This window comes from Silene latifolia, chromosome 3 (assembly GCF_048544455.1).
Source record: "Silene latifolia isolate original U9 population chromosome 3, ASM4854445v1, whole genome shotgun sequence".
Lineage (NCBI taxonomy): Eukaryota > Viridiplantae > Streptophyta > Magnoliopsida > Caryophyllales > Caryophyllaceae > Silene > Silene latifolia.
The window spans coordinates 92187894-92210939 of record NC_133528.1 but is presented as its reverse complement, the minus strand read 5'-3'; the positions used below and the strand labels follow the sequence as shown (position 1 = coordinate 92210939).

Sequence of the window (23046 nt, the reverse complement as noted above, 5' to 3'; positions counted from 1 at the left end):
GAACCTCTTGGAACACAGAGCTTGTTCCCTTGGAATAGAAACCCATCTTGCAGCAAGTATTTGTTCCCTGGAACCCTATGCCCTTCAAACTGTGTGACCCACTCCTCAGAGAAGTCAGGGTCTTCCTTGTACATCTCTTTCATGAACTCAAAACCAAGGACCCTGGTTCCCATAGTTGACAGTAAGGAGTGCCTCCTTGATAGTGCATCTGCCACTACATTTTGTTTTCCTTCTTTATACTTGCTGGAAAAGGTGAATGATTGCAAGTACTCCACCCATTTAGCATGTCTGTGACTCAATTTGTGTTGACCATTGATATATTTCAAAGCTTCATGATCAGAGTGTAACACAAATGGCTTTGGCTTCAAGTAGTGACTCCAATGCATGACTGCCCTGATAATTGCATAAAATTCTTTGTCATAGGTAGAATACTTTAATTTAGCTCCATTCAGTTTCTCACCAAGTAAGCTACGAGGTTTCGAGCTTGGATCAGGACTGCACCAATGCCTACCCCACGGCATCACACTCTACTTCAAAGAGTTGATCAAAGTCCTGCAATTTCAGAATAGGGGTCTCACACATCAACTTCTTAATCCTCTCAAAGGACTGTTGAGCACTCTCAGTCCAGTGGAACTCTCCTTTCTTCATACACTCAGTAATTGGAGCAACAACTGAACTGAAGTTCTTGATAAATCTCCTATAAAAGGAGGCCAATCCATGGAACCCCCTCACCTCAGTGATTGTTTTAGGAGTTGGCCATGATTGAATGGCTGCAACTTTGTCCTGATCAACTGTAATTCCCCTTCCAGAGACAATGTACCCTAGGAATGCCACTTCTTCAACCATAAAAGTGCATTTTTCCAGTTTGCCAAATAGCTTTTGTTCCCTGAGGATCCTGAACACAGTTTCAAGATGTTTCAGTGCTCTCTTTGTTCTTCTTTGTAAACCAAGATATCATCAAAGTAGACCACTGCAAATTTGCCTAAACATGGCCTTAGCACCTCAGTCATCAGTCTCATAAAGGTGCTTGGTGCATTAGAAAGACCAAATGGCATCACAAGCCACTCATATAGTCCATGTTTAGTTTTGAAGGCAGTCTTCCACTCATCTCCTTCCCTTATCCTGACTTGATGGTACCCTTGCCTGAGATCAATCTTAGAAAATATCATGGCACCACTGAGTTCATCTAACATGTCATCCAACCTTGGTATTGGGAACCTGTACTTGACAGTGATGTTTGTTAATGGCTCTGCTGTCAGTACACATCCTCCATGTTCCATCTTTCTTTGGAACAAGTAGAGCAGGGACTGCACAAGGACTGAGAGATTCCCTGACAAATCCTTTGCTCATAAGTTCCTCAATTTGGCTTTGCAATTCTTTGGTAGCAGTGGGATCACTCCTATAAGCTGGCCTGTTGGGAAGCACTGAGCCTGGAACAAGGTCTATGTGGTGCTCAATGCCCCTCAATGGTGGCAACCCACTAGGCAGCTCTCTTGGAAACACTTCCTTATACCTCTGAATTAATGGCCTAACTTCAGCAGGCATCTCAGGGCTCCCTTCCTTGCTTACTTCTTTGGATAGTAACACCCAGACAGGTTGTTCTTGCTTCATTTCTTTGATCATGGCTGCTTCAGAAAGAAATAGCACACCATTGTTCTCCTCTGGCATACTTGGACCTCCATAGTTTCTCTGGTTGGGTGGTAATGGGGTCAGAGTGACCTTCTTGCCTTCATGTTTGAAACTATAGATGTTATCCTTCCCATGGTGAGTGGTATTCCTGTCATACTCCCATGGCCTTCCCAGGAGTAGGTGGCAGGCATCCATTGGGACAATATCACACAAGACTTCATCTTTATACACCTTCCCAATAGAAAATGGAACCAAGCATTGTTTGTCCACCCTCACTTCTGCTCCCTTGTTCAACCATCTCAACTTGTAAGGGTTTGGGTGCTCTTGAGTTGTCAGGTTGAGTTTACTAACCATGGCATTTGATGCCACATTTGTACAACTTCCCCCATCTATGATTAGGTTACAAACCCTCCCCTGGACTGTGCATCTGGTTCTGAATATCAGGGATCTTTGATCAGCTTCCAGAGGTGAGTGTTGGGAATGCATAACCCTCCACAAGACTAAGTTGTGACCTGTATCAGGGGGGGCCACAACTGCATCTTGTTCTGGTTCTCCTTCAGTCTCCACTTCCTCCATTATCAGGGTCTCATCTTCCTCATACTGAACCAAACCTTCCCTCTCCCACTGTTCTACTTCCATTGCTGTTAAGGTTCTCTTAGAAGGACAGTCCTTCCTAAAATGGCCATACCCTTGGCACTGGAAGCATTTAATTTTCTGCAGCAGGAGCTAGGGGTATGGGTCACTCATTTTTTGTAAGCCAAGAACATGCCAAAGGATGGTGCCAGGCAATCCCTCAATTGGATGCACCTAATTTAGTCCAAACCAGCTCAGGGGTCATGAAATGCTCCCAATCAACATCAGATTTCCAGACCAAAGTTCAGTTGGCCACATCTGGAGTTTTACTTCACTAAAATTCCTTTTCTTTATATGGTTAGAATCTTGAGAGAGTCTACTTTCCAATAGAGTTGGAATCAAGAGAGTCTAATGTGTGAATTTTTCAGAGGCAAGCTTCAAAGACTGTCATGCTTCGAATGCAACTCATTTCTGAAAATGACCTACCAGTGTTCAAAAATTAATATCTCAAGATTCACTCACAATTTTTGGTTGATTCGTTTTTGAGATGAAAGCTAACTCCTCTAGCTTTCATTTGAGCCATCATTCATATTTTTAGTCCACCTGAGCGAGGAGATACAATTTTTACAAGAACAAGTGCTGCACAGAGAATGCTATGCCTTTCTGAAGTGACCTGTCCTCACTCAAAATTCAATAATTCAAGTTCCAGGGCATTATTCTGAGTAATTCCAGTTGCAGAGGATAGCTAAGTCATCTACGGTTCTTTTGGTATATGGGAGGCAGCCTATTTCTTCTTGAGCAGGAAGTTACAGCATCTGCAACAACCAACTGTTTCCTGCATACTGTCAAGGGGCCTGTTTTGATATTTGTTCTTGGCAAAGTAATTCAATCCTCTAATTAATCTTAAGAATGCTCGTGCCTATTGTCAAGCTGATCCCAATGTCCATACCATATCATGGAATAAGAAATGGCAAGGTTTGAGATATTAAAAGCCAGCTCCCCTACACCAACAAAAGCCTGAAAAGAAGAAAAGCATTCTTTCCTTTAATGGCAAAGACAAAGGCCTGATTTGATAAAGCACTTTAGCATTGTTGGTACCATTTAGCAGATGAGCTCGTAATATTTGAGGTGTCAACTGAAAGAAGGAGCCAAAGACAATTAAAACCTTTTGTCCTTGAACCCCAAGCCAAGAAACATACACTGCCCAAGCTGCAACAAGCTGTCATTGTCACTAAACTGCCTGTCCCATTTCAGCTGTTTACTTTTGTTATTTTCCATTCGAAATTGTAAGATATTTAAGTAGTTTGTTTGTTTCCTAAGTTTAATCTTGACCTTAAATACTAGCTTTAGAATTAAGGGCCAAGATTAGATCAAAGGTCCTATATAAGGAACCTCCTATGCCTTGTAATAGTCAGACTTTGATGAAATGAAAAACCAAACCAGAGAATACTTTCTCCAGTTTAAATCTTCTTAGCTTGAGCATTGCTTCTTGTTAACAAGTCAGGCTTAATAACACTTCTCTAAGTGTTGATTAATCACCTGTGGCAAAGCATAAACAATTCTGTGCTAGGCTGTGAATTGTTTACTCCTTTGTTGTTCATTTAGATTGATATTTACCTGTGCATAGACTGTGGTATTTGTCAACTAAATTCCCTAAATTATTGATCTAATTTCCTGTGCTTGGACTGTGGAAATTGAGTCTTTAATTATATCCTTTATTTGTTGCAAACTTAAACCAGAAAATCAACCACAAAAACATTTCTTTTATCCTTGTTTTGAACTGTATTAAGTTCATGTGCTGACGCCTTGAGTAGTCTGTTTATCATAGCTTGAGTCCTTGTTTGATCTTGAAACTTTTATCAGTACCACATTAAGCCTCAATCTTAATTGTGATCAAGTTTCAGAATTTGTGAGGTTTATTTGCTATTTTATCCACAAATTAGAAGTTCATTGCATTCATCATAATTTCTGAATGTGTCCAATTTCTGCTGCAAACTTTGTTAAACTCTGAATATTGTGAACCCCTGGGTTTTACGCTGCAAATTGGCATCAGAGCCAAGGTTCTAACACAGTTCTTACTTGTGTTAGTCTTGGGGAGACATTAGCCAAACAAAAATCAAACTTTTGTCCAAACAAAACCTGTCCAGAAATAACTTTTCCAAACTGTTTGTGCTTGCATCTGTTCAGTGTCTTAGTTGATGCTCATACTGATTTGTCATGGAGAAATCAGTGGCCAAAGCATCTTACATTGATGGTTCTTACCAAAGAAAGAATCTTTATGGAAGGCAGCATGCCCTCACCATGAAAAAGCCAGGAACTACACCAAAGGAACATCCGGTTGACAGAGCGATTGGGGTATCATTTGTATATGGGGATCATTCAAACCCACCTCCTGTACTTAACACCAAAGGTATAACACCCATACTTCCTACTTTTGATGGTCAATCCAGTAGAAGTTTTGTCTTATGGTTGTGTGAAATCAAATGTTATTTTTTGAACCAATACATACCTGAGTCAATGAAATGTGAACTGGTTGTGTCATGCTTGAAAGAAGCTGCTTTACTTTGGTATGCCACTCTTAATCTCAAAAGAAAAATGGAAGGGAAGGGAAAGATTAGATCTTGGCATAAACTAGAATCCCACATGAGAAAGGAGTTTACTTTTTCTCCCACAATGAGTGAACTACAATCCAGGGGAGAGAACTTAAAACAACAACTCTTAAACATCAATAAAATTGCCAAACCTTGTACCAAACCTCTGCCTAACATGAAATCCAAATTGACAAACATCCAAGCCTGTCATGAAGCAGAAACAAAAACCATAAAACAGACCAGTTTGAAGAAGATTTGTCCACACAACAAAATGAACCCACCTGTGTGCAAGAAGAACTTAACCAGGGAGAAAATGAAATGTTTTCACTGTCAAGGAGTTGGTCACCTAAGGAAGGACTGTCCTTCCACCAAAACCTCCTTAGGAGCCACCTGTTCACTTGGCAAAACACCTGAGCCCACTGCTTGTGTTGAAAAGAGCATAGCCAACACCACTGAGAGTGAAGGCCTATTGGTTGAGAGCAGCTTAGTGAATAAGGAAACTGTTGTGAGGGGAAACCATGAGGATCAAATTTTTATGGAACCTTATCTTGCTGTCATGGTGAAAGACAATGTGTGTGTCCTACCTGACCACCCAAAACACCTTGTTGAGAGTCCCTGTGAGGAAGTGAGCCAAGTAAATGATGCTCATATAGATAAGGATTTGGATCCCACTGAAATTGAGTCAGTGAGTGATGTTTATGCAGAAGATCCCTTGGCCACCATTGGTTTTGATTCCATGGATACTCAATACCCTGACAAGGAGGGTGTGACTCCTGTTCTCACACACTCAATAGGAGAAGAGCATACTAACACCAGCATGGTTCAAATTAATGTAGCACCTGTCAAAGGTTCTGTTTTGAGCACTTACCTAAGTCCTTTGGACACTTACATCAACAAGAGACTACATGAACCTTTGAACCTTGTTATGAGTAAATTTCTGACCTTGCTTGATGATCAGAAATCTTGGAGTCCAAATGTAAGTAAACAAAAGAAATACTCCAAATTTAATTGCTCAAAATTTCCAAAGTTTACACCCCACATCAAACACTGCCCAAATTTCAGTCATGGTTGCTTGAGAGGTCTGAAGTATATTCTTTCAATGCCCCATTTTCATTCTTCCATGCTAAAGAAAATGCAAACCATCTTAGTCCAATTGAGTACAATCCCATACACATTTGAGGCAAAAACTGATCAAAGGAACTGCAACAAGTACAAATTGCCATGGGGCAATGTTGTAAGATGTTTTAAGGAATTTAAAGACCTGAACTTTTATTCTTGGGATCAATCTGTGCTGCCAAGTAGGATTTACATTTCTGAAATGGGAATCCTTATTTATTTAAAGTTGAGATTATTCATTCCAACTGAAAGGGCTCCCTTTGAGGTGTGTTGTCCAACTCTGGAACTTTTGAGTTGTGAGAAGTTTCAGGGCCTGAAATATAATTGTTGTATCTTGAGTAAGTTGGGAAATGGACTGGATACTCCTGAAATGTTTATACCCAGTAATTCCAGGTGTAAACCACCTGTTTATGGTGCAATGGGTAACATTCATCACCACTGCCCAGATATGAATTCTCTGAATTCTGGGGTGAGAGATGTCCCATTTATTTGTGAGGAGTTGTGGGGAACATTAGGATCAGGTTCCTCACCAAATACTGCTGGGAATTTTGCTCACTTGGTCATAAACCTGCTGAGAACACCACACCAAGGCAACAACAATATCTTGGTCTTTGATCCAGGAAAAACAAAGGGTGCATGGGTGGATAGTGCTCCAAACACTTATGAAGAAATGTTGGGAACATCAAGTTCAGGGTCCTCACCAGATGAAGATGGGTTTTCAACTCACCTGGTAATGAGAAAGTTGAGGGACACACCTCAATGCAATGGCAGGCTAGCAATATTTGATCCAGGGATCTTAGGGAATGCTGGTTTTCTTTTAAACCAACAATCTGAAGCTAAAAATGCTGCTACATTTCAGGAAAGGCAATCCCATGGGTTGACTTGTGAGGAGCATGAGGCTACCATTTATGTCCCACCCAGGCAGCTCACATTAGTCTTTGATCCAAGGGGAAGGATGCAACATTTTATCCTTGAACTGAGGAAATTCTTTTTCAACCTCTACCCTCCAGATTTGAGGACAAATCTTTTTCAACCTGGGGTGGTTGCAGCAGGAGCTAGGGGTATGGGTCACTCATTTTTTGTAAGCCAAGAACATGCCAAAGGATGGTGCCAGGCAATCCCTCAATTGGATGCACCTAATTTAGTCCAAACCAGCTCAGGGGTCATGAAATGCTCCCAATCAACATCAGATTTCCAGACCAAAGTTCAGTTGGCCACATCTGGAGTTTTACTTCACTAAAATTCCTTTTCTTTATATGGTTAGAATCTTGAGAGAGTCTACTTTCCAATAGAGTTGGAATCAAGAGGGTCTAATGTGTGAATTTTTCAGAGGCAAGCTTCAAAGACTGTCATGCTTCGAATGCAACTCATTTCTGAAAATGACCTACCAGTGTTCAAAAATTAATATCTCAAGATTCACTCACAATTTTTGGTTGATTCGTTTTTGAGATGAAAGCTAACTCCTCTAGCTTTCATTTGAGCCATCATTCATATTTTTAGTCCACCTGAGCGAGGAGATACAATTTTTACAAGAACAAGCTGCTGCACAGGAGAATGCTATGCCTTTCTGAAGTGACCTGTCCTCACTCAAAATTCAATAATTCAAGTTCCAGGGCATTATTCTGAGTAATTCCAGTTGCAGAGGATAGCTAAGTCATCTACGGTTCTTTTGGTATATGGGAGGCAGCCTATTTCTTCTTGAGCAGGAAGTTACAGCATCTGCAACAACCAACTGTTTCCTGCATACTGTCAAGGGGCCTGTTTTGATATTTGTTCTTGGCAAAGTAATTCAATCCTCTAATTAATCTTAAGAATGCTCGTGCCTATTGTCAAGCTGATCCCAATGTCCATACCATGTCATGGAATAAGAAATGGCAAGGTTTGAGATATTAAAAGCCAGCTCCCCTACACCAACAAAAGCCTGAAAAGAAGAAAAGCATTCTTTCCTTTAATGGCAAAGACAAAGGCCTGATTTGATAAAGCACTTTAGCATTGTTGGTACCATTTAGCAGATGAGCTCGTAATATTTGAGGTGTCAACTGAAAGAAGGAGCCAAAGACAATTAAAACCTTTTGTCCTTGAACCCCAAGCCAAGAAACATACACTGCCCAAGCTGCAACAAGCTGTCATTGTCACTAAACTGCCTGTCCCATTTCAGCTGTTTACTTTTGTTATTTTCCATTCGAAATTGTAAGATATTTAAGTAGTTTGTTTGTTTCCTAAGTTTAATCTTGACCTTAAATACTAGCTTTAGAATTAAGGGCCAAGATTAGATCAAAGGTCCTATATAAGGAACCTCCTATGCCTTGTAATAGTCAGACTTTGATGAAATGAAAAACCAAACCAGAGAATACTTTCTCCAGTTTAAATCTTCTTAGCTTGAGCATTGCTTCTTGTTAACAAGTCAGGCTTAATAACACTTCTCTAAGTGTTGATTAATCACACAATGGCAAAGCATAAACAATTCTGTGCTAGGCTGTGAATTGTTTACTCCTTTGTTGTTCATTTAGATTGATATTTACCTGTGCATAGACTGTGGTATTTGTCAACTAAATTCCCTAAATTATTGATCTAATTTCCTGTGCTTGGACTGTGGAAATTGAGTCTTTAATTATATCCTTTATTTGTTGCAAACTTAAACCAGAAAATCAACCACAAAAACATTTCTTTTATCCTTGTTTTGAACTGTATTAAGTTCATGTGCTGACTGCCTTGAGTAGTCTGTTTATCATAGCTTGAGTCCTTGTTTGATCTTGAAACTTTTATCAGTACCACATTAAGCCTCAATCTTAATTGTGATCAAGTTTCAGAATTTGTGAGGTTTATTTGCTATTTTATCCACAAATTAGAAGTTCATTGCATTCATCATAATTTCTGAATGTGTCCAATTTCTGCTGCAAACTTTGTTAAACTCTGAATATTGTGAACCCCTGGGTTTTACGCTGCAGTATTACAAGGAGATCGTTCGTCTACATGGAATACCGAAGACAATAGTTTCTGATCGTGATTCGAAATTTTTGAGTTACTTTTGGAACACGTTATGGAGGAAGGTTGGAACAAAGCTCTTGTTTAGTACTTCACACCATCCTCAAACAGATGGGCAAACTGAAGTTACTAATCGTATTCTTGGAACTATTTTGCGAGGATTGGTAAGCAAGACTCAAAAGGATTGGGATTTAAAATTATCACATGCCGAGTTAAACTTACAATCGTTCTCCCACGTTTGCAACAACTCACTCTCCATTTGAAGTTGTTTATGGTTTAAATCCTTACATACCGTTAGACTTGATACCGTTACCTAAAGATGAATTGGTGCATAAGGATGCGGAGTCAAAGTTGAAGTCTATGATCAAGCTACATGAACAGGTAAGAGAACGGATCAAAACCGTTAATGAGGCTTACAAGAAGAAATCAAACAAACATAGGAAGCCGAGGCTTTTCAATCCAGGAGATTTGGTATGGTTACATTTGAGGAAAGAAAGGTTCCCTAGCAAGAGGAAGAACAAATTAATGCCAAGGGCCGAGGGACCTTACAAAGTGATCGAGAAAGTGAATGATAATGCATACAAAATCGAACTTCCAGGAGACTATGGAGTACATGTTACATTTAATGTCGGGGATCTATCTCCATACCTTGATGATGATGGGATTTCAGAATTGAGGACAATTCCTTTCAAAGGGAGAGGGGATGATACGATATTGATTGATGAGGAAGTTAACTTAGACCTGGAGCAGCTAAATGAAACAGTCCCGAGGACTGTTCAGATCCATCAGCTATTTGGTGCCAAGTCCGAATCAGCCAAAGGAGTCGTGTGTTTACTTGGGCTCCAAGTATAGTCTTACATTGGACGCCAAGCAACAAAGACCGAGTGTGGAGAAGCAAGGAAACGTGCATAGGCAAGCACAAAGTCGGTTGCCATATCTTTCCTTATTTAAGTTTTCCTAATTAGTAGTCCATTCGGTTTTAGGAAAGTTTCCAATTTTCTTAAAATCTGGTTTAGTTAATTATTTCCTAGTTGTTATTTCCTTTAATTATTTTCCCTAAAAGTATTAGGATTATAATAAGGGAAATTAGCCATAGCCTATGTCGAGTAAGATTAGGGAAGTCGATTGTTTCCTTAAGTCCTCTAGGAGTCGGTCTAGCTTAGTATAAATAGGGAGCTATTGTATCCTTATTCCTCATGGTTTAGCCAGAAATGAAAAGTTTGCTTTTGTTGTTTGTCATTTGCTGCAGTTCTGTCCAGCTTGGTTTTCTAGGACTTGCATTGTGATTTTCCCTTGGACCCCTAGGACTTTTCTGAGCCTAGTTTAGTGACCAACCAGCTGGCCATGGTGGCAGCTGGTGGTTGGGCTTGTACTCGTACCTATTAGCCTCTAAACTTAGCCCAGTTTGGTTGCTTCCTGGAATGGGTGTGGTGTTGTTTTGGCCTGCTTGCATTTGTGGGGTGTCCTGGTCTGTGGCTCCTGCTGCACTTGTTCATTAGTGAATGTGACTCGTTGTATGAACTATTTGTCCTTGTTCATTAACCCTTGTGACACGTTGTGTGAACCATTTATCCTTGTTCATTAGTTCTTGTGACTTATTGTGTTAAACAATTGTAATTGTTCATTAGTCCATGTGACTCGTTGTGTGAACCATTTGTCCTTGTTTATTAGACCTTGTGACTCGTTGTGTGAACCATTGTCCTTCTTCATTAGTGAATGTGACTCGTTGTGTGAACCATTTGTCCTTGTTCATTAGCCCTTACGACTCGTTGTGTGAACCATTTGTCCTTGTTCATTAGCCCTTACGACTCGTTGTGTGAACCATTTGTTCTTGTTTATTAGTGAATGTGACTCGTTGTGTAAACCATTTTTCCATGTTCATTAGTCTTTGTGACTCGTTGTGTTAAACAATTGTAATTGTTCACTAGTCCATGTGACTCGTTGTGTGAACCATTTGTCCCTGTTTATTAGTAAATGTGACTTGTTGTGTGAACCATTTGTCCTTGTTCATTATTCTTTGTGACTCGTTATGTTAAACAATTGTAATTGTTCATTAGTCCATGTGACTCGTTGTGTGAACCATTTGTCCCTGTTTTTTAGTAAATGTGACTCGTTGTGTGAACCATTTGTCCTTGTCCTTGTTTATTAGTGAATGTGACTCGTTGTGTGAACCATTTGTCCTTGTTCATTAGCCCTTGTGACTCGTTGTGTGAACCATTTGACCTTGTTCATTTGTCTTTGTGACTTGTTTTTTTAAACAATTGTAATTGTTCATTAGTCCATGTGAATCGTTGTATGAACCACTTGTCCTTGTTCATTTGTAATTGTAACTCGTTGTGTAAACCATTTGTCCTTGTTCATTAGTCCTTGTGACTCGTTGTGTGAACTTTTTGTCCTTGTTCATTATCTCTTGTGACTCATTGTGTGAACCATTTGTCCTTGTTTATTAGTAAATGTGACTCGTTGTGTGAACCATTTGTCCTTGTTCATTAGTCCTTTTGACTCGTTGTGTAAGCCATTTGTCCTTGTTTATTAGTGATGTGACTCGTTCTGTGTCCTTGTTCATTAGTGAATGTGACTCGTTGTGTGAACCATTTGTCTTTGTTCATTAGCCCTTGTGACTCGTTGTGTGAACCATTTGTCCTTGTGTATTAGTGAATGTGACTCGTTGTGTAAACAATTTGTCCTTGTTCATTAGTCTTTGTTACTCGTTGTGTTGAACAATTGTTATTGTTCATTAGTCCATGTGACTCATTGTGTGAACCATTTGTCCTTGTTCATTAGCCCTTGTGACTCGTTGTGTGAACCATATGTTCTTGTTCATTAGTCTTTGTGACTCGTTGTGTTAAACAATTGTAATTGTTCATTAGTCAATGTGACTCGTTGTTTGAATCACTTGTCCTTGTTTATTAGTGAATGTGACTCGTTGTGTGAACCATTTGTCCTTGTTCATTTGTCTTTGTGACAAGTTGTGTTAAACAATTGTAATTGTTCATTAGTCCATGTGACCCGTTGTGTGAACCATTTGTTCTTGTTCATTAGCCCTTGTGACTCATTGTGTGAACCATTTGTCCTTGTTTGTTTTAAATGTGACTCGTTGTGTGAACCATTTGTCGTTGTTCATTAGTCCTTGTGACTCGTTGTGTAAACCATTTGTCCTTGTTTATTAGTGAATGTGAGTCGTTGTGTGAACCAATTGTCCTTGTTCATTAGTGAATGTGACTCGTTGTGTGAACTATTTGTCCTTGTTCATTAGCCCTTGTGACACGTTGTGGGAACCATTTGTCCTTGTTCGTTAGTCCTTGTGACTCGTTGTGTAAACCATTTGTCCTTGTTCATTAATCCTTCTGACTTGTTGTGTTAAAACAATTGTAATTGTTCATTAGTCCATGTGACTCGTTGTGTGAACCATTTGTTCTCGTTCATTAGCCCTTGTGGCTCGTAGTGTGAACCATTTGTCCTTGTTTATTTTAAATATGACTCGTTGTGTGAACCATTTGCCCTTGTTCATTAGTCCTTGTGACTCGTTGTGTAAACCATTTGTCGTTTTTTATTAGTGAATGTGATTCGTTGTGTGAACCATTTGTCCTTGTTCATTAGTGAATGTGACTCATTGTGTGAACTATTTGTCCTTGTTCATTAGCCCTTGTGACTCGTTGTGTGAACCATTTGTCATTGTTCATTAGTTCTTTGTGACTTGTTTTTTTAAACAATTGTAATTGTTCATTAGTCCATGTGACTCGTTGTATGAACCACTTGTCCTTGTTCATTTGTAATTGTAACTCGTTGTGTAAGCCATTTGTCCTTGTTCATTAGTCCTTGTGACTCGTTGTGTGAACTTTTTGTCCTTGTCCATTATCTCTTGTGACTCATTGTGTGAACCATTTGTCCTTGCTTATTAGTAAATGTGACTCGTTGTGTGAACCATTTGTCCTTGTTCATTAGTCCTTTTGACTCGTTGTGTAAGCCATTTGTCCTTGTTTATTAGTGATGTGACTCGTTGTGTGTCCTTGTTCATTAGTGAATGTGACTCGTTGTGTGAACCATTTGTCTTTGTTCATTAGCCCTTATGACTCGTTGTGTGAACCATTTGTCCTTGTGTATTAGTGAATGTGACTCATTGTGTAAACAATTTGTCCTTGTTCATTAGTCTTTGTGACTCGTTGTGTAAACCATTTGTTCTTGTTCATTAGCCCTTGTGACTCGTTGTGTGAACTATTTGTCGTTGTTTGTTTTAAATGTGACTCGTTGTGTGAACCATTTAACCTTGTTCATTAATCCTTGTGACTCGTTGTGTAAACCATTTGTCCTTGTTTATTAGTGAATGTGAGTCGTTGTGTGAACCATTTGTCCTTGTTCATTAGTGAATGTGACTCGTTGTATGAACTATTTGTCCTTGTTCATTAACCCTTGTGACACGTTGTGTGAACCATTTGTCCTTTTTCATTAGTTCATGTGACTTATTGTGTTAAACAATTGTAATTGTTCATTAGTCCATGTGACTCGTTGTGTGAACCATTTGTCCTTGTTTATTAGCCCTTGTGACTCGTTGTGTGAACCATTGTCCTTCTTCATTAGTGAATGTGACTCGTTGTGTGAACCTTTTGTCCTTGTTCATTAGCCCTTACGACTCGTTGTGTGAACCATTTGTCCTTGTTCATTAGCCCTTACGACTCGTTGTGTTAACCATTTGTTCTTGTTTATTAGTGAATGTGACTCGTTGTGTGAACCATTTGTCCATGTTCATTAGTCTTTGTGACTCGTTGTGTTAAACAATTGTAATTGTTCCTTAGTCCATGTGACTCGTTGTGTGAACCATTTGTCTCTGTTTATTAGTAAATGTGACTCGTTGTGTGAACCATTTGTCCTTGTCCTTGTTTATTACTGAATGTGACTCGTTGTGTGAACCATTTGTCCTTGTTCATTAGCCCTTGTGACTCGTTGTGTGAACCATTTGTCCTTGTTCATTTGTCTTTGTGACTTGTTTTTTTAACCAATTGTAATTGTTCATTAGTCCATGTAACTCGTTGTATGAACCACTTGTCCTTGTTCATTTGTAATTGTAACTCGTTGTGTAAACCATTTGTCATTGTTCATTAGTCCTTGTGACTCGTTGTGTGAACTTTTTGTCCTTGTTCATTAGCCCTTGTGACTCATTGTGTGAACCATTGCAACAAAATTTGTTGCATTGTGATTCATTTTTAAGCCAAAAGAAACAGTCCAAGTAATAGTTCACAATTGAATGCATTTCATCGCTTTTTGAAGTGTCATTACAGCAAGCCTAACTTCCAAGCTCTATATCTCAAGTTTTACTCATGCAAATACGATGATTCTTATGTCATTGGAAAGCTTGGGATCATAAGCAAACCATGGATTTTGAATCATCTCCATATCAGGTATATAGCTTGAGTTATGGCCAATGCAAACAGACTACGCATTATTGGACAGCCCATGACCTATGTGAACTAAACGTTGAATAACTCAATATTTACTCCATATTTTAGGGTGATTCTTTTTTGAGGTGAAAGTTAACTTCATTAGCTTTCCAATGATCTATCATAGGCCTTAAAATTCATCCGGAGCTATGAGATATGGCTTCTAAAAGATGCATCTGAATTCCTGAGTTGTTCTCCAATCCGGTTTTGGTCCGTCTTCTGTTTTGAGGTCCAGGAGCTTTGAAAATGCCAAAGTCATGAAACCAAAGCCTAGAATGGATAATTTAGAGAGTTTGGAGCAACTTTATCTAGGGTCATTGGTCCTAAAAATGCAGGATTACAGAAGTAGCTTAAGGACACATTTTGTCTATCAGAAATTGGGCTGTTTTGAGAGAATGGGAGAAATGTCGCTTTCAACTTCCTTCTTTTGGCTAAACAAGGGCTGGGCACGACTTGGGACTCCTCCTAACCTCTTGTGCTTGAATATTTGCAGCTGCTAAGGTCCCTTGACCAAGGTCTTACACATCTAAATTGACCTTATGCAAGCAAACAAAACTGAATTTAGCTTTATTACTTTATGCTTTATGCTTTATTGTTTTCTAGTCTTTATATTCAGTTTGTGTAAGATAAAATAGCTTTTATTTTGTGCTTTTGTAAGGCCCTTTCATGGCCCTTAGATGTATGAATGATGGATGGACAAGATTGTATTGCTTGGTCTATATAAACCAAGCAAACCTAATGAGAAAATCAGATTATGTTGAGTTAAAATTATGAGTTTGAAAACTGAGTTTTCTACCTCTTTTCTTCTTGCTTAGTGCGTGAAGAGAATTCAGCCGAGCATTCCTCTATTGAACCCGGTTTTGGACCTTGCACAAGATTGAGGTCTAACATGAATTCCGTCTAAGAAGTCGTGCCTTTTTCCAGCATGGGATTAATCTTTGGTGAGTTTGGGACGTTTTTGTGTAGGAACTTGTATCCCAAAGCTTTTCCTATCATTGAGTTTGCCAAGCTTTTAGAACAGCGCGCAATCAGGAACAATGCTGGAGCAGGTTTCGTTTTATGTGCATTATGTCGCTATCAACATTCCTCTTTTGATCAAACATAGCTCAAGGGCCCTTAGAAGAGTATTTGCAGCATTGCCAAAGTCTTCCAAGTGAGTCCAAGTGTGCATAAACAAGACTTGAGCTAGTAAACAAGGGATTGTTGTACTATTAGTTTACTTTCTATCTTTTATGCTTTATGTCCTTTTCATTTCTGTTTTCTTGTAAGGTCTCTTGGCTGCCGTGTTTTGTACAATTAGCAGCTCATTTGTGACCCTAGGATGCACTCTTAGATGAAGGGAGGAGATTGTCTTGCTTGTCCTATAAAAGCAAGCACAACCCTTAGCAAAAATCAGATTATTTTGAATGAAAAAACCCTAAGAAGCAACCTGCTTTCTTTCTTCTTTATCTTTGCTTTGTGCTTGATAAAACTCCCTTGCTTAGTGCTAGGAGGTTGGATAAGTCCTTTGCTAAGTGCTTGGACAAGTCCTAGGCTTAATTCATTGCTTTGTGTTCGAATTAAGTCATACCTTGAGTCCTAAACAAGCTGAGTTTTCTTTGTTTGTCATTCGAGTATTTCGTGTCAATTATCAACTCAAATCTGATAGTTTTAGTTCAAATTGGTTATCAGAGCTTTGGTTAACAACAAAATCCTTTCTTTGTGAGTTCATTATACCCTAACCACATTAAAAACACAAAAACCAACCATGAGTGAAGAAAGGATTGCTGGAATTGAAACACAAGTTACTCAACTTTCTGAAAAATGTGATTTGTTGCTAGAATCTCTCAATGTTATCATGGCTAATATTCCAACACCACCACCAAGAGGAGGACGACCACCTAGAGGCAGGGGTAGAGGCCGTGGCCTCATGGGGAGAGGACGAGCTCACGGTGGCCATGAAGAAGAGGAGCTTTCTGATTCGGAGGAGTCTATGGCCGAGGCCTTTCATGGAGAGCCCAACAAAGACTTAAAGGTAGAAATTCCTGATTTTCATGGTAGTTTAAACCCCGAGGATTTGTTAGATTGGTTTAGGACCATTGAAAGAGTCTTTGAGTTTAAAGGTTATTCTGATGGCAAAGCTTTTAAAGTTGCAATCTTGAAACTCAAAGGCTATGCCTCCCTTTGGTATGAGAACTTAAAAATCAGAGAAGAAGGGATGGTAAGGAACCTATTAAGTCTTGGTTAAAACTGAAAAAGAAGCTTAATGAGAAGTTTATACCTAAAGAGTACACTCAAGACATTTTCATTAAGCTCACACAACTTAAACAAGACCAACAACCACTTGAGTCATATCTTAGAGACTTTGAACAACTTACTTTGCAATGTGAACTCAATGAGAAGCCCGAACAGAAAATTGCTAGATTTGTTGAAGGGTTAGATACTAAGATTGCTCATAGGGTTAGAATGCAACAAGTATGGTCCTTTGATGAAGCCGTTAATTTGGCTTTAAGGGTTGAGAAAATGGGTAAAGGGAAGGCTACAACCACCAAACCAACCACCAAACCCGCCACCTTTAGACCCCCAACCAGTTTCAAAATTAATGAACCACCCTCTCAAAACAAGACCACCATACTTGACAAGGGAAAAGCAGCCGAAACCTCACAAAAAAAGACCATGCCTCTCAAAAAATGTTACCAATGCCAAGGTTATGGTCACTTTGCCAAAGAATGCCCAACCAAGAGAGCCCTTAGTAGCTTTGAAGTGGTTCATTGGGGAGATGATGAGATTCTTGTGTGTGATGAGGAAAGGGAAGGAACGGACCATGAGGAGGATGATGTGGTTATGCCGGATGCGGGTCTTAGCTTGGTTACTTGGAGAGTGATGCATACCCAACCCCAACCCTTGGAAATGGACCAAAGACAACAAATTTTCAGGTCTAGGTGCACCATTAAAGGGAGGGTTTGTAATCTTATCATTGATGGAGGGAGTTGTACCAATGTTGCCTCTAGTACTCTCATTGACAAACTATCATTACCTACACAAGACCATCCTAGTCCTTATAAGCTAAGGTGGCTCAACAAAGGGGCTGAAGTGAGGGTTGATAAGCAATGCTTGGTTCCTTTTTCCATTGGCAAAAACTATGTAGATGAAGCTCTTTGTGATGTTCTTCCAATGGATGCTTGTCACTTGCTACTTGGGAGACCGTGGGAGTTTGATAGGGACTCGGTTCATCATGGTAAAGACAACACCTACACCTTCAAATTTGGCTCAAGAAAGGTCATCCTAGCACCTTTACCACCTGTTCTCAAGCATATTCCAACACCCTCCATGCTTGAACCATCTAAGGAAGTGTTGCTAATCAATGGGGCAGAAATGTTGCAAGAGTTAAAGGAGGATAGGGACGTGTATGTGCTTATAGCCAAGGAAGTGGTGGGAGAGCAAGAGAAGGGGCTGCCTAGTGAGGTCCAACGCCTACTCAAAACCTATGGTGATGTGTTTCCAAATGAGCTTCCTAGTGGTTTGCCTCCTCTTAGAGGAATTGAACATCAAATTGATTTCATTCCGGGAGCTACTCTACCCAACAAGGCAGCCTATAGAAGTGATCCTAAAGCTAGCCAAGAATTGCAACAACAAATTGGAGAGCTAATGAGCAAGGGTTTTGTGAGGGAGAGCCTTAGCCCTTGTGCCGTTCCAGCCTTGCTTGTGCCCAAGAAAGATGGGTCATGGAGGATGTGCACCGATAGTAGAGCCATCAACAACATAACCATCAAGTATAGGTTTCCTATACCAAGACTTGATGACATCCTAGACGAGCTTAGTGGAGCCAAACTGTTTTCAAAGATTGATTTAAGGCAAGGTTATCATCAAGTAAGAATCAAAGAAGGAGATGAGTGGAAAACCGCATTCAAAACAAAGCATGGGTTGTATGAATGGCTTGTCATGCCATTTGGTCTTTCTAATGCACCAAGCACTTTCATGAGGCTTATGAATGAAGTGCTTAGGCCTCACTTGGGCAGCTTTGTTGTTGTATACTTTGATGACATCTTGGTGTATAGTCCTAACAAAGAAGAGCACCTCAATCATTTACAAATATTGTTTGACACTCTTAGGGAACACAAGTTGTATGGGAAGCTTGAGAAGTGTTCTTTTATGCAAAGTGAAGTCCAATTCTTGGGTTTCATCATTTCTGACCGTGGCATATTAGTTGATCAAGAGAAGGTTAAAGCAATCAAGTCATGGCCTATTCCTAGGAATATCACGGATGTGAGGAGCTTTCATGGGTTAGCATCATTCTATAGGAGGTTTATCAAGGATTTTAGCACTCTCATGGCTCCTATAACTGAATGTATGAAGAAGGGGGAGTTCAAATGGGGAGATAAGGCTGAAACTTCCTTCAACACCATCAAGGAAAAGCTATGTGAGTCTCCTATTCTTGCTTTGCCAAATTTTGATAAGTTGTTTGAAGTTGAGTGTGATGCTAGTGGCATTGGCATTGGGGCTGTCCTTGTTCAAGAACACAAGCCAATTGCTTACTTTAGTGAGAAATTGAGTGGTGCCAAGCTAAATTACTCAACTTATGACAAAGAGTTCTATGCCATTGTAAGAGCCTTAACTCATTGGAGCCATTACCTCAAGCCAAGGCCCTTTGTCCTTCATTCGGATCATGAGGCTCTTAAGTACATCAATGGGCAGCATAAGCTCAACCATAGACATGCCAAATGGGTTGAGTTCTTACAATCATTCAACTTTGCAAGCAAGTACATAGAAGGGAAGGATAACGTGGTTGCGGATGCTCTATCAAGGAGGTTCATTATGTTGAGTTACATGGAACAAAGAGTGCTTGGGTTTGAGCACATGAAAGAGTTTTACCAAGAGGATCCAGATTTCAAGGAGGAGTGGGGGTCATTGCAAAATGGACGAGCTAAAGGGGGTCATTACTTGGTCCAAGAGGGGTTCTTGTTTCGTGGAAACCGTTTGTGTGTGCCAAGGAGTCCTTATAGAAGCTTGTTGGTACGAGAAGCACACTCCAATGGTCTTGCCGGGCACTTTGGCATTCAAAAGACCTATGACATACTCCAAGAGCATTTCTATTGGCCTAAGATGCTTGGGGATGTCCAAGATGTTATCAAGAGGTGTGCTCCATGTCAACAATCCAAGTCCTACTTCAAAACAGGCCCCTATACCCCTTTACCCGTCCCAAACCAGCCATGGGAAGACATTAGCATGGATTTCATAGTTGCTTTGCCAAGAACTCAAAGAGGCAAGGACTCCATCATGGTTGTTGTGGATAGGTTTAGCAAGATGGCTCACTTCATTGCTTGTAAGAAAACGGAGGATGCATCTAGTGTGGCTGATTTATACTTCAAAGAGGTGGTTAAGCTCCATGGAGTTCCCAAGTCTATTGTCTCGGATAGGGATTCAAAGTTCATGAGCCATTTTTGGAGGTCCTTGTGGAAGCTACTAAAGACTAGGCTCTTATTTAGCACCTCCCATCACCCCCAAACTGATGGACAAACGGAGGTGACTAACAAGACTCTAGGGAGAATCCTAAGGTGCACGGTTTCTAAATCATTGAAGGATTGGGATCTCAAACTAGCTCAAGCCGAGTTTGCCTTCAATAGGGCTCCTTCTTCAAGCACGGGCAAGTCTCCATTTGAAGTTGTTTATGGCGCCAACCCCCTCATGCCCACTGATTTGGCACCCATCCAAAGGAAGAAGATTGATTTCGATGCTAAGAAAAGAGTTGAGCAAATGCTACAAATCCATGCTCAAGTTAAGAAGCAAATTGAGAAAACAAATGAAGCATACAAAGCAAGGGCCAAGGGTCCTAAGCAAGCCACAAACTTTGAAGTAGGGGATCTTGTTTGGATTAACCTAAGAAAAGAAAGATTTCCAGCCAAAAGGAAGAACAAGCTCATGCCAAGAGCGGATGGTCCATTCGAAGTCCTCGAAAAGATTGGGTCCAATGCCTACAAGATTAACTTGCCCGGAGATTATGAGGTCCATGGCACATTCAATGTTGGGGATTTAAGTCCTTATTATGAAGAGATTGAAGATGATAATGGCCAGGATTTGAGGGCAAATCCTTTTCAAGAAGGGGAGATTGAAGAGAATTCAGCCGAGCATTCCTCTTTTGAACCCGGTTTTGGACCTTGCACAAGATTGAGGTCTAACATGAATTCCGTCTAAGAAGTCGTGCCTTTTTCCAGCATGGGATTAATCTTTGGTGAGTTTGGGACGTTTTTGTGTAGGAACTTGTATCCCAAAGCTTTTCCTATCATTGAGTTTGCCAAGCTTTTAGAACAGCGCGCAATCAGGAACAATGCTGGAGCAGGTTTCGTTTTATGTGCATTATGTCGCTATCAACATTCCTCTTTTGATCAAACATAGCTCAAGGGCCCTTAGAAGAGTATTTGCAGCATTGCCAAAGTCTTCCAAGTGAGTCCAAGTGTGCATAAACAAGACTTGAGCTAGTAAACAAGGGATTGTTGTACTATTAGTTTACTTTCTATCTTTTATGCTTTATGTCCTTTTCATTTCTGTTTTCTTGTAAGGTCTCTTGGCTGCCGTGTTTTGTACAATTAGCAGCTCATTTGTGACCCTAGGATGCACTCTTAGATGAAGGGAGGAGATTGTCTTGCTTGTCCTATAAAAGCAAGCACAACCCTTAGCAAAAATCAGATTATTTTGAATGAAAAAACCCTAAGAAGCAACCTGCTTTCTTTCTTCTTTATCTTTGCTTTGTGCTTGATAAAACTCCCTTGCTTAGTGCTAGGAGGTTGGATAAGTCCTTTGCTAAGTGCTTGGACAAGTCCTAGGCTTAATTCATTGCTTTGTGTTCGAATTAAGTCATACCTTGAGTCCTAAACAAGCTGAGTTTTCTTTGTTTGTCATTCGAGTATTTCGTGTCAATTATCAACTCAAATCTGACAGTTTTAGTTCAGTGCGGAAAAACCCTCATTACTTAGTGTTTGAGGAGGAATTTAGTTCATGCTTAGTGATCTTGAACGAGATTCCGAGTCTTGAGCCTGCTTAGTGATCTAGCTCAAGTCATATCCTTGGTTACTTGCATTGTTTTTGTGTCCATTTCAGTCACAAACACAACCTGTTTTCGAGTCCAATTCTGTCCAAAATCGAGTCCTTGACGTTTTACTCCAAATTGGTATCAGAGCTTTGGTTGAGTGTTCATCTTTCCTAACTACATCTAAAACTACAAAAACAACCCAATGAGTGAAGAGAGGTTATCAAAGCTTTGGTTTGTTTCTTGAAAAATCAGTTTTACTTAAGTTGTTGTCATTCTGATTTTTCATGGGAAAATCAGTAGCTATTGGTGTTGTACCCTATGTTCCATGCTCAAAGATGAAGCCTTGTGGTCTTGCTTCCATTTCCAAGTCATTAGAAGCAGCTATGGTGAAGTTGCAAGCTCTAACAAAAGGGTATGAAGGTGATGTGCATACAAGGATTGCAACAAGCACCCATGGGGTTCCAAGGGAACCAAAACCTCCTGATTTGTATCAAGGAGAACACCTCCTGCCCTATGAGTGTTCTAATTCCTCTCCTACCCTTAGAAGCAAAGGTAACACACCATTACTTCCTTCCTTTAATGGTGAAAGCAGTAGAGCATTTGTGTCTTGGTTGTTTGATGTTGAATGCTATTTCGAGAACAAGTGTTTTTCTGATAAAGAGAAGTGTAAACTGGTTGTGTCTTCTTTAAAGGGTGTTGCTTTGTTGTGGTATAATACTCTTACATTTTCAAGGAGGATGGAAGGGAAGGGTAGAATATGTTCTTGGTTTAAACTTGAAAGGAACATGAGATTAAAGTTTCTACCTTCTTCTACCATGGATAATTTATTGGCTGAACTTAAGACCCTTAAACAAAATTCCTTGAGTGTTCATGAGTATTCTAGATTATTTGAGGAATTACACTTTGTGTGTGACAATGAAGTAAGTTCTTTTCTAAAGGGAATCAGATTTTACAATGGCTTGAAATCTGAAATTGCTAGGAGGATTAAATTAGAAATGATGCATTCATATGGTGAATTGCTTGAGTTGTCTTTGTGTGTGGAGAAGAGCTTAGCAAGGCCTGAAAACCATGAGGTTTTAGCTAAAAGGGAATGTTTAGGGGTAACCAAAACAGTTGGGATAGAGGAGAGTTTAGAACAAGGAATTGTCATGCCATGCTTAAACATTGCTTGTCCTAAGTCTAAGTCTCTTGAGCCAAAGGTCATGAGCACTTATGCTAAAATGAATAGCTCATGTAGTGCTATCTTTGAGAACCCATGTCTTGAAACAAAAACTCCCTTCAACTCATTACATGAGCCTACTAGTGAGGAGGAGAGTAGCCATACCATTACCCATGGAGCCATCAATGACCAAGCTACTGATTTGGGGCCTAGAGAAGTGATTGTCGACAAAAGACTACTTAACCCTCAAACCATGGAGTTTGGACAGTCCATGGTCATGTTCAATGGTGGAACGTGTTGGGATTCAAGCAAGGGTAAAGCACGAAGAGAGTCTTGGGTTGTTCCATACTCAAGTGTACCAAATCTTACCTCCTACATCAGCCATGGCTTTTGCTTCAAAGCCAACATCTTGGAAGGTATAACTTGTCACAAATCAGCTCCTCACTTTCATTTTTATATGTTGATAAGGTTACAAGTTAGTCTTGTTCAATTGGGTGCAATTTCATACATGTTAGTCAAGGAATCTGGAGTGTAATGTCCAAGGGTTTAGAC

At 39.9% G+C, this 23046-nt stretch overlaps 1 protein-coding gene across 1 annotated transcript; it reads right to left on the bottom strand.

The window, feature by feature from the left end:
• Positions 1-507: 507 nt before the first annotated feature.
• Positions 508-1280, bottom strand: LOC141649336 (putative mitochondrial protein AtMg00860). Its single transcript, XM_074458028.1, has 3 exons — positions 1219-1280; positions 733-895; positions 508-642 (listed from the first exon to the last, which is right to left on the bottom strand). Exons 1-3 carry the CDS (start codon positions 1278-1280, stop codon positions 508-510), a joined length of 360 nt encoding a protein of 119 aa, XP_074314129.1.
• Positions 1281-23046: the final 21766 nt, after the last annotated feature.